Genomic DNA, 12578 nt, shown 5'->3' on the forward strand with positions numbered 1-12578 from the left:
ACAGTGTGAAATGGAAGTTTAATTCAGGTATTTCTTTTGGATTGGATTAACAAGACTGACTGGAAAACAAAACAACTTTCAACTTGTCAGCTCGTTCTCTCTCTCTCTCTCTCTGCTGAACCGAACATTTTACATGTGATGAAATACCGGATTATGACAGCTATGATCACCCTCAGCCAGGAAGGGGCGTCATCATCATCAGAAATAAATAAAACAGGTCAGACCTGTGGGTTGTTTTTGCTGCAGATGACTGTGCCCCGGCAGCCGGGTCTGTCTAATAATGAACACACAGCCTGACACAAACACTAAACACATCCCCTCTGCCTGACTTTGCCTTGTGAGTGAAAAAGGCAAAGTCAAAGGACAAAGCTGTGCAGCAGCAATGTGGACCTGCTTTTAGGCATTCTGTTGCATGTTCACATCCTCCTCCTCCTCGTTATTATTATTTATTTATTTAAGACCCATTATGAGGCCTATTGTTATTATTATTATTGTTAGTATAGCTAATGCCTTTGTGACAACTTGGCCTATGGGGTGAAGCTGGTCCACAGGGGTCTGAGGCAGGGCCGTTATATAGGAGAGAAAGGTGATAATTCTAGGGGCCCAGCGCCCAGTGGAGCCCACAAAAAAACTCCAGTAGTCTAATCTTTGTATGACTGATTTATTCGGCATAAGACCCTGAGTAATACTCATAGTAATGCTGCATTAGCATCAAAACAAAATAGGCTAAATAAAAAATTATAATACACGTAGTCTAAGAAAAAAAAAACTGGAAAAGTTAGGGGGTAGGGGCCCATTTTAGTATTCTTTAAGGGGGGCCGCAGAATTCCTAGCAACGGCCCTGGTCTGAGGGCTGCTCCGGCTTGGATTCAGATTCACTCTTTAAACACTGTAAATCTGCACCAGTGCTCCGGAGCTGTGAGCAAACAGCCCAGGCAGGCTCTCTGCCCCGGGCCGGTCTGTGGAGAGAGGAGGAAGAGGAGAAGGAGGAGGAGGAGGTCGACGTTTGCAACAACACTGCACGGACTGAGCTGCCTGCCACAGCCACTCGTCCTTTCTGTTTACGTAGCCTATTATCTTTAGCTGTTAATTATTCAAATGTAGGACAGTTCAGCGGTGTCTGTGGCGTTGGTGACTGTGACGACCTCCTAGCTTAAGCTGCTGTTATAAAAGTATCCTCACAAGATGAGAGCAGAGAGTAAAGCCCATTGTTCGTGGGGGTTGGAAAACAAATAAGGTCCCGTTGTGTGTGTGTGCTGAAGTGTAGGGAGCTAGCTAACACTGAGCTCCAACAGCCCCGTTTCCTTTCCTGCTCCTTTCTTTGCTCTGACATTGACGAGAAGGAGGACAGCCTGCAGTGGTCCGGATGAAAAGAAAGCTAACGGGTTAGCTTTGAAAGCAAAACAAAAAAAACAAAAAAAAAACAAAAGCCACAAACAGCCTGAGCAGATTTGCCTGCGTTTAGCGGTGACTGGCATTACTGTACTCACCTCCGAGTTCCTGAATACAACAACTGCACCGTCCGTCGGTCTGAGCATGCGCCTGGAGCCGAGACAAACTCTCACTAAAAATGTCTAATGTGGGTTTTTCTTGGAGAAAGCTGCAGTCAAAGCTGGGGATGTGTACACTGTACAGACAGGCAGTGGATGAGTGTCTCTGCTGAGCTCTCTCTCTCTCTCTTTCAGCTACCAGCTGTTGTTATGAGACGTTCAAGGGGCGGCGTTTACTCTTGTCTGTCATCAGGAGGCGGGACTATCTGTCGTCGTGGCACACACATGTGACGTGTGCATCTGTGCATCAAAGTCAAGACAAATATCTAAATGAATTTAATTCATACATTTTATGTTGCATGAATGCATTTGCACATTTACATTAGCTCGTGTACCCTTTTCATTCAACATAGGCCTATATCCCCTTGCACAGCTGGACAAAGGACAAGATGCAGGAAAGGGAGCTTGCACCAAGTTAATCATTTCTTACATGCATTTGCAAAAGTTAAGGTGAAACATCTGTAACACACGCAGACCCTTCACCTCCACTCATGCATGTTTTGCATCCTATGACTCCACTTGTCCTTGATGGCTTTCTCCCCTCATTCATCAGCTGAAGAAGGGCTCCTATATAGTTCAGTGATATTACAGTTGGTATGGACCCAATCAGGAACTGGGATCTTGAAGCATCCTATACTGAGCAAGCATGGGAAGTAGGAGACATCATTTGTAATTTAAAAATATTTAGATATTCGCAGGCTCTGCATTTTCAGACACCGGAGTCTACATCAAATGTTGCAAAAAGGTTTTACTTCCAGAGTGTCATAGCCTAGGCTACTTCATGTAAGCTATTGCTGCCCACACATAGGCCTACACAAAAATGATAGCTTGTCCTTTTTTTTTCTTTTCTTTTTAAAATTTTGAACTGTAGCCTACACCAGCAACAGGGATGCATGTGCAAACAACAAAAATATCACATCCTGTTATGATCAGGCTTGAACCAGGCCAACATCAGAATCATTAGAATAGGCCTACAAGAAATGTTTTTTATAGGCTAAGTAGTAGGAGTAAAACTGTACACAGAAGCTATAGGATGAAGAGGAAGAAATCTCATTCAGATGAATGCAGATTGTTCTGAAAAGGATGACTCATCATTTTTCTATGCATGCCCCACACTTTCTTGTTTGATGGGGAAATGACCTATGCATCTGTGAGATGTGTTCAGGGGCTTCGTACATTTACCCAAACCCCAAACCCCAGCTCATTTCATATAATGCGTGCAATTCAACAACTTAGTAGGGAGCAGCCCTGAAATATCCACGCACTGCGCAGTGTGCAATGATTGGACAACAGAGGGCAGCAAAGGCTTGCCAGTGGGACGCTGATTCTCCAAACGCTCTTCAACTGAACAGCAAACAAAGCGTTGCCAACCACCAAGAGTAACTTTGAAGATAACATCATCTTTCACTTTTTCTAATGTTAAACTCTTATCGAGTAATTTATTTATAAAATGCACCATGATGCAGTTTGTTGCTGACAAGAACAAAATCTTCCAATAGAAATTAATGATGCACATTTTTCAGAAATGTATTGTCCACTTTAAAGTTGAAGCTTCATAAAAAAAACTGCAGATGTAGGAGTATTGTGGATAGTGTCACTGTAGTATAGGCTACCAACCAGTTGCAAATATCATTTATCAACAGAATCCTATAGAAACATAACACCCGAGGCTCAGGATTACAGTCAAGACTTGACTTTATAGGCTATTGTATCTTTGTTTTACGGCTACACGTGCAACAAGCGACCAAACACTGACGCATTACCACTGCGCCAAAGCGGACAGTTCCATCTGCTCCACACAAAGACCAGTGCCAACTCCTCACATCTGGACCAAAACTGGGATTAATGTAGAGTAATTGTTACCATCTGAAATCCATCTTTAGCTCGATATTAATCAATCATATTTTGTCATAAAGAGTGGACTATACCTGACCCATCTGGAGCGGATCGGTCCGGATGTTTCCAGCGGGCATTAATTAGTGATTGGGTTGGTCCCCCTATAAAAAGGAGGCGCGCCCACTGTTCTGCTCTGTCTCCATACACGCCAAGATGAGCTACGGATCTGAAGTCTTTTCCGCCTCCTCCTACCGAAGGATTTTCGGCGAATCTCCCCGTTATGCGTCCTCTCCATCACGGCCAGGGATGAACGTGTCCTCCTCACGGGGGGGAGGGTACCGGTCCTCCTCCCTATCCCGGAGCAACGTTTCTGCCCTGGGCTCCTATAACAGAAGGACCGGTCGCTCCTTCTCGCCTATGCCGCTGGAGACCTTCGACCTGACCCAGAGCAGCGTCCTCAACAATGAGTTCAAAATCGTCCGCACCAATGAAAAGGAACAAATGCAAGGTCTTAACGACCGCTTTGCAATGTTCATCGAGAAGGTGCGCAACTTGGAGCAGCACAACAAAGTGCTGGAGACGGAGTTGGTCACTCTGCGCCAGAAGCACACCGAGCCGTCCCGCCTGGCCGAGCTTTACCAGCAAGAGATCCGCGAACTGCGCTCCCAGCTCGACGAACTGAACGGGGAGAAGTCCCAGCTGATTATAGAGAGGGATAATATTGAAGACGACCTGCAGAAAGTCAGGGGAAAATACGAAGAGGAGTTCCGCGCCCGGGAAGAGGCGGAGACCACCCTCAAAGCTTTTAAGAAAGATGTGGATGATGCCACCATGGTGCGCCTGGACCTGGAGAAGAAGGTGGAATCCCTCCTGGATGAGATCAACTTCCTCAGGAAGGTGCACGAGGAGGAGGTGACCGAGCTGACGGACATGATGCAGGCGGCCCAGGTGTCCGTGGAGATGGAGGTGTCCAAGCCGGATCTCACCTCCGCCCTTAAAGAGATCCGTGGCCAGTACGAGTCCATGGCATCCAAGAACCTGCAGTCCGCCGAGGAGTGGTACAAGACCAAGTTTGCGGACCTGTCTGAGCAGGCGAACCGCAGCAACGAGGCCATCCGCGCCACCAGGGAAGAGGCCAACGAGTTCAGGAGGCAGCTACAGTCCAGGACCATCGAGATCGAGAGTCTGAGAGGAACCAACGAGTCTCTGGAGAAGCAGCTCCACGAGATGGAGGATAGGCACAATGTGGAGATTGGGAGCTACCAGGTAATTATCCCACATTTTACACCACATATTTACCGCATATCAACAGGATTTGATTTTGGAAAACCGATCATTCTTAGTAGGCTATAAAAAGTTGTGCAGCCTGAAATAAATTCTCTATTTAATGTTTTTTTTTGTTTCTTGAGAAATCTAAATGTCATAGAAATCAGGAGCAGCAGCTGTGGCTCGGGCTCTGTCCGTGGTGCTGAAACTCATTCCCCCGGGACAGCCCGTGCAGCAGCTGCAACTGACAACGCCCACTGAGCGCATCAGCTCTAAATGGGTATAATTATACAAGTGCTGCTTTTGAGTCAGCTTTAGCAACAGAAAATATTTATTTAACGCATATTTCAACCGATTTTCTCACATCTTCTTCTTAATCAGAGGGGGTCTTGGCATGTGGAGCTGCAGTTATTCTTCGGGGCTGACCCTTCTATGCTTTTCGCCTCTGTAGTCAAAATATTTGTTCCGAAATGTTGACCTCTAGCTGACTGGATGTCCTTATAGGAAAACATGGTAGAGCTGGAGAATGATCTGAGGACCACCAAGGGCGAGATGGCTCGTCACCTGAGGGAGTACCAGGATCTGCTGAATGTCAAGATGGCACTGGATATTGAAATCGCAGCTTACAGGTTGGTTCTATCGGTCATCAATCAAACACAGGCAACTTCTGCTAAGGAGAAAATCCTCTCTCTCCCTTTGTTAAATGTCTATCCTCTGTCTTTATACACTAGCCCCTACTTTGTACCTCATCATTTATTCTTTCTAAACTCCTGCCTATATCATCCTCTCTGTAGGAAACTCCTGGAAGGGGAGGAGACCCGCATCGGGACGGGCATCAGCGGTCCCAGCCCCTACAGTGGACAAGGCTACAGCTACCAGACCCGCATCTACAGCTCCTCTGGCAAGAGCTCTAAGAAGGACGAGGACCAGCAGCAGCAGCAGCAGAGCAAAGTCAAAGTGTACGAGGAGACAGTGGTCACCACTAAGAAGATGGAGAAGCCGCAAGACTCCAGTGATATTCCCACCCATCAGAAAAACTAAGAGCATACTGTAAGCCTGTTCTAGACCCCCAAACCTTCCATTTATCCCACCAATCCTCTCCTCTGTGCCACCCTAAAACAAACCTTGAGCCTTAACACTTGAGGCACTCAGGGGAGGGGGGTGTAAGGTGAAAACCCTGCCTTCTTATTATAAACCTAGTAAGATGGTCCAGGTTTCGGTAATTTGAAAGAGGGTGCAGGGTTTATAGGTTTGTTTTATGGTGGTTTCTTCTCCCTTGTACCCTTTGTCCCTCCACATGTTCCCCAAGGGAAATCCATTATAACTCTACTATAACCATCACTCTATACAACACCACAATACATCTGTTCTCTCTTGTTCTCTCTCACCATCTCAACATCGAACGATAACAAGCACTTAGGTAGCAGATACAGTAATACCAATACACGGTAGATAATAACTCTGGTCAAGCACTATGACTACCACAAGCTGTGAGATACTGTTGACACGTTTCAATGGTCGCATGTGTGTGTGTGTGTGTGTGTGTGTGTGTGCGTGTGTGTGCAAGTGTTACTGTGTGCACTTCAAACATTCAAAACACTTAAGCTGGTGCCGGTTACTCTCTCTACTTCCACTTAGACAATACAGATACAGTTCTTACATTATACTCCGTAGTGCAGAGAAAGCACAAGCGTCTGCTTAGATCTCTTCTCGCACAATTATGTCTTATCACAGTCAGTTTGACCATGGTTCAGTCAGTTCTGCATGACAACAGTATAACACAGGATGACGATCCTCAGGCCAGCACCGACCCTTACCAACTTCCCGACGGAAGTTATTTCACAAAAAGTGGATTACTGTAGCTTTTTAAATGACTTGAAGTGAACAAGAAAACAAATGTATCAATTGAGCATAATTTGCATGGTGAATGTAGATGTCATGCTTGCATGGAGTCCATCAGCCCAGTCGTTAGAAGTTCGAAGGTCGGCCAATGCCTTCCTATTTTCATCATTGACCATGCTGACCATCATCATGCACACTCATTATTACCCATCATATGTGCTTGCTATAGCCCGTAGGCCAGATTTGAGACACTTGTAAATCGTAGGAGTGAGATGGGTTACAGATCTCTGCTGTTGGTGCTTTTAAGTTAAGGAGGAAAGGTCCTCTTTAAAGCACTTATATAGGAATGGTAAATACCTAATTTGGTAATGAACAGTTTGCACAATGTGCTATGAACGATACATGGAAATAGGAAAATAAGTAAACGCACTGTAAAATGCAGTTAATGTGATGAAGTGGAAGAGTCTTTCTCCTGATGGACTTCAGACACTTCCAGATTGTATTGTAAACTGTGCTTTCACACAAATGGACGAGATTCAGTGTGATCCATCTCAGTGTGATTAATGGTAATGCATATTTAACTCCATTTCCCATGTGCCATTGATGATGCTTGAAGCAGATTTAAGCCCCAGTATCCATCCCATATAGCACTCAAAACACGCCTACAAAAAACTCAAATACATGACCTGTCAGATCACGATGTGTTTGAAATAACTTGACCTCTTTTGTTTTAACTGTGGCCATGACTGGATAAAACGTCTGTTGTAGTACGACCTCACCAGTAGAAAAAAACCTTTGGTACGAAAGACTTGTAGCTTGTTTTTCTGCTTGCGCACTGCCAACTCTAGCACAGCTATCTTATTCTCTTACTGTTTGTCACGGCCAGCGCCCTGACAAACTGCACTCACGTTAAGAAAACAAAACAATAAAAACTGCTGATTGTACGTCAGACTGTGGTTTGGATTGGGCTTGTGACAAGTATCTTAGTACTGTAGTAAGTGTGTTTGTATCTCTACACAGTGGCCTATCATTACTGCAGTTTCTTTGAGGGGCAGCAAATCTAAAAGTTGCATAATTTTGTTTTGTGAAACACTGAACACAACAGTGTCAAGCAGAATAAAAAAAATCTGAGAAGTACAAGAAAATCAAAGCAGCATTTTATAGTAAACAACTATATCAGTGGATGAGTGGTTCATGATTGCAAATGTCAAGCCTTTATCTTTCCAATGTAAACCAAAAGAGTTTTCATGGGTGTCTGAAGAAAAATGTCACTACTACTTCTGAAGCACTGCCAAACTTTTTTAAGCACACATGCAGCACCACTTCATGCAAAAGCAAGCATTTTCTGAATATACGGTACAGTATGTCATCACCCATTCAATACCGAGAAGCAAGATTTAGCCATAGAACAAATACTGTAGGATCTAAAATGCCTTAAAACACCAGCAGCTTTTTTCTGGCCATGTGTGTGACGTGTATGATTCTGTTCAGTGGGGTGTTTATCATTGTTATCTCTTTATTAGTGTTTATTAGAGCTGCCATGATTATAAAAGCATAGGGACTGAATGTAGATGACATGCTAGCCTCTTTATCATTATTATTACTTATGTATTGCTCTATGCCACCATATCAATAAAGACTTGACATTACTGAGGTGCACATGATTTCACTGTGTATGTTTTTTTTTTTTGTTATATTCATCACACACTAAGATTCTGTATCATACAGTCTATGTGAGGACTAATGATAATGATAAAGTACAATTATGACCTACTTAACATAAAGTGTTTTGATTTTTCGCTATACTTTACACTGATTCCCATATGATTTAAGTCATAAGGGAAATATTGCACTTTCCTCAACTAAATTGATTTGGTATTATATATAAATATACATTTAATGGCACAAATGCATTTTGAAGAATTATCATAGACAACACCCAATCACAGGGTGATTAAGTTACTCAGCAGTATATAAAATAATGAAAATAAAGTGCAACATTGAAGACATGTATGCACTGATAATTATGGTCCAAATAATGACATACATTATAATGTAAAATTCTTAAAAGGAACAATATTCTGATGTGAATACTTCTACTTTTAGTAAAATATTGACTTGCGTGACTTCTAGTTTAACAGTGAATTTCTATAATGTGGAATCGCTGTTTTGTCCCCCTTCCACCACTGATTAATGGTGATCACTCAATTGGATGTGAAATAATCACAGCTTTCTTTAGTAGGACATGAGAAAATGAGTTGTAGCATGAGCGTCAGATGATGATAACCATGCAAACTACAGAGTTTTCTGTCTCTTGCAGGCTTGAAATGATGCAGCAAATGAAGGAAAGTTAAGAAAAGCCAACAGTTTATAAGGTTCCATGTAAAGAGCCAACATTTCATGTTTTCTGTCCATAGAAGAGTAAAATGTTTGCGTTGCTTTGATTTATGTCTCTTAATATTACATTGGACCAATACACCCTAAAAAGCAATATCACCTTGACCTGCTTCCTGAAGATGTTATTTTGTCTTCCGCTTCTCTGGGGTCACTGTGCAGATGTGCAATACAGCGAAAAGATGGATCACCTGCTGCCGCGCTGTATGTTGACCTTTGTACCTCTGTTGCTGCTCCGCACACTCAAACCCAGACCTTGAAACCTCGGGCCTGGTGGATTGCCTCTGATTAACCCATCTCTCCTCGTGCCCACCAACTGGGTGGGACAGCCTCGGGGCTGGGTGTGCATGCATGACGCAGGTTGCAGTTCTTTAAAGATTTATACCCCTGCAATGCTGCTGAGTTGAAGGTGCGGTGGGAGCCGTTCGGTGAAATGTCACTGTGAAAGCCCTGTTATGAAACAGCCTCCGCTCCTTCAGCTTCAAACTTGAAGAGTGCTTCAACTTTCTATTTTAAGTCTCCCCTCAGCCATCCTGCCCCTCGTTCAATACCACGGACAACACATGAGAGTATTGCGAGGCCATAAAAAAGGTGAAAAACAGCACTGACTACTACATGCATAAAATAAAATATTGCCTCATATAAGAAACTCTGTCCAATCTGGGATTAATTTGAAATTTATAGCTGCTGAAACCCTTCGGAGCGTGTTCAGCCTTCAGTCCCACTGCAATCAGGCTTGGCTGATTTCTCGAGAGTGTTGCTCCATAATTATGGCAAACAACACTCACAGTGTTGTGTAAAAGGTACACTAAATAAAAAATCCAAATAACAAATTATCTCATAATTCAAAAAACAGAAAACAATTTAATGTAAGTATTTCAAACTTTCCCTGACATATTATCTTATAAATACTATAATTTGTTCATGCAATCTCCTCACTGACTTTGGTCTTTTATTTCTTTTCATGTCCTTCCCTTTGCTATCTGGAGGGATAAAGGAGACTGTGTGGAGGCAGAGCCATGTTTTATGTTCTGTCTGGTGATAAGTGTCTGTGTGGGGCTGTGATGTGCTGGAAATGAGGATCAGGCTGTGGAGCAAACAGGTCGGGGCTGTAAATTTCATTTGTTTGTCAGCGGATGTGGATCAAAGCCATTCCTCCTTACAGGACAGAGGTGTCGGCTCTGCAGATTTATTAAAGTATAAATGTGCGTGACTTTTCACACACACGCAAAGACCCGTATTATACTAACAGAAACCAAAAAGGGCTCCGAAGATGTCATTTCCTGACTAAGGACGACAGTCACAGTCATTTTTAATTTTCATCAAAGCTTCTTCGACTCTTCAGATGTGCAGACTGAACACAACACAGCACGACTGCATGCAAAATGTATAAAAAGCTGTGAATCCACACAAATTCACCAGCTCATGAAACAAACTTAAAGCAGAAGTAAGTGATATATTTGTGTTAATATAAGTCTTAAATAGTTATATCTTCCGACAGCAATCACTTACATAGAGTGTTTGGACTGAAACACGGGTCTCTCAGTCCCTCTGCTCTGCTCTGAGCCGAAGAGAAAACATTTATCGTATCCTACAGTTTTTATCCAATGAGGAGAGAGAACGGCATGCAGGGCTGTGTGTGCAGCCAAGGAACGCCGTGAATGTGGTGACGTAGGGACGAGGACTGTTATGGTGCGTTCAAGGAAACTCGTATTTTTCCGACCGTGAAGTGGTACCAGTTCGATCTGGTACGAGTTCACGGGTCAGAAGTTACGAGTGGCCGTTATAGTGACTTTCACCGGTAAAACAGGTCGGAAAAACACGAGTGGGTTGCCTGAAACGCTACAAAGTCGTAAGTTGTGACTTGAAGCTGTAATTTACGATTTCAAAAGCCTGCCTGGAACGCAGCATTAGCGAAAACGACCGGACCACTCACTTCAGCTTTAAGCACACACAGGTGTAGACACGTTTTTAAAAAAAAAAGTATAGAGAGAAATAATTGTGATCACTTCAAGGGGCAACTATATAAACATACAGAGAGAAGGGGGGAAAGGGAGGAAGAGTGGAGGAAGGGTTGGGTGCCAAGTTCAAAAATCAATAAAGATGTGTTAAAACAAAAGAAAGGGCTAAGGAAATTACAGCAAAAAACTGGGGAGTAGCTTAGAGCTAACTTCTTTACAATGTCATTGACTAAACACTGACTTCAAATATCGTGAGATGGGAATTCACTGTCGTCTCTATCAGAACACACATAATTTAGTAATAAAGTGCTCATTAAACCAAAGACTTGTTTTATATTATACATATTTCAAAAGACAGAACATGTCCGCTAAGTTTTGGAAGCACTTTAAATAAGCTGTTTCCCCTGCCTCCTCTCTCATGCTGAGCCAGGCTAAACATCAGTCAGTGAGCTATACTGTAGTGGAAAAACCGTTAGCTTATTACTTCTCAAAATGCATGAAAATGTCTTTAAAAGCACAGATATACTACATTTTTCAACACTATAGGTGGAGATTAATCCACCATCATACTGGTGGTTTGGCCACAGATCTCAGTCTTTGTGCCAGGGAGCAAAGCGTTAACTGGAGAGTTGCTGCTGCTGCTGCTGTTGCCGTGGAGTCTGTTGCCGGCATCTTGCTGTGCTGCAGCAGCCTCTGGGAATGACCACTCACAGGGAGACAGGGAGAGTTCGCTCTCGTCCAGACAGGCAGACAGAGGCTGGTAGAGAGAGAATAAAAATACTGTACGGAAAACAGTTCTAGACACCAAAGTGTGAATGGATTAGACTAAAAACCTGTGGCAACAACAACAACAAAAAAAATGTGGCAACAACACCTAATGGAGTGTTTGTGATGACTGGACCCTGCCTGTTAGGAAGTGCTGAATCATTTCGAGGTAGGCCCTATATGATATGACGTAGCCGTCTCCCTGTTAACCAAGCCAAGACTGTGTGTTTTTCTTGCTGCTAATAATAGCAGAGACAGAGCCGGCAGAGCCAGACAGGGAGACAGACACACTGATGGAGGGTGTTTTTCTTTAAACAAAGAGAAAGGTTGCATCCTTCTTTTTGAGCATCGGAGTGGTACTGTGGGGTCTTCAACCTGAAAAACACAATTACATTAACCAAAAAGATCCATCTTCCTAACCAGAAAATGCAGTTGGATAACATACATAGCTATAGGCTACACATAAAGCATTTTTTTTTAGACCAATGGTTAACTGTCTACTAACTTAATCCAGCATAGATGTACGTAGATGTTAGGATTTCTGAAATGCTTCCTGAATTAATACATGCAAAGTGGTTAATGCAGAATCTCTATTTGTATCCAGTTTGTTTTTGAGGATTGATGCCTCAGTGAGCACAGAGCCAAACCTTTACATCTCTTAAGGGATAGTTGTGCAAACATTCAACCCTCGCTCCAAGAGCATCAGTGTTTGTTCATTGAGTTTTTGCCTTGGATTTCACCCTCTGAATAAACCACTATCTTTTATATAGACCAGTGACAGATGCCTACGTGTGTGCAAATGTTTGTCTACATGCATCTCCACAAGATACAAGGGAGTAGCCTACTCACTTGTGCTCTCACAAAAACAGAAAATCTACAGAAACTCTCCAAAGATTTAAAGACTCCAGTATTTGCAAAGATAAACACAGATGTTTCCTGCAATAATTATAATACAGAAGTGCCA

The 12578-nt window shown here is 43.1% G+C and overlaps 2 protein-coding genes across 4 annotated transcripts in view; one reads left to right on the forward strand and one right to left on the reverse strand.

The window, feature by feature from the left end:
• The window catches only part of nt5c2b (5'-nucleotidase, cytosolic IIb), a 25747-nt gene extending 24073 nt beyond the window's left edge, over positions 1-1674 (reverse strand). For 2 of the 3 annotated variants that reach the window (XR_014595491.1, XM_083975200.1), the window contains exon 1: positions 1491-1674. The gene's annotated coding sequence lies outside the window, so the exon portion shown is untranslated. Of the gene's footprint in view, positions 1-60; positions 112-1490 lie in introns of those variants that run through there. The other variant, XM_083975201.1, reaches the window with a different exon arrangement.
• The window catches only part of inab (internexin neuronal intermediate filament protein, alpha b), a gene marked incomplete at its 3' end in the record, with an annotated part of 9991 nt that extends 4298 nt beyond the window's left edge, over positions 1-5693 (forward strand). The window contains exons 2-4 of the mRNA XM_083975270.1: positions 3558-4652; positions 5157-5281; positions 5447-5693. Of these exons, the coding sequence (XP_083831396.1) occupies positions 3600-4652; positions 5157-5281; positions 5447-5693 (1425 nt within the window). The 5' untranslated portion in view covers positions 3558-3599. The remainder of the gene's footprint in view (positions 1-3557; positions 4653-5156; positions 5282-5446) is intronic.
• Between the last annotated feature and the right edge of the window lie 6885 nt (positions 5694-12578).

Source organism: Trachurus trachurus (genome assembly GCF_905171665.1).
Source record: "Trachurus trachurus genome assembly, chromosome: 1".
Classification (NCBI taxonomy): domain Eukaryota; kingdom Metazoa; phylum Chordata; class Actinopteri; order Carangiformes; family Carangidae; genus Trachurus; species Trachurus trachurus.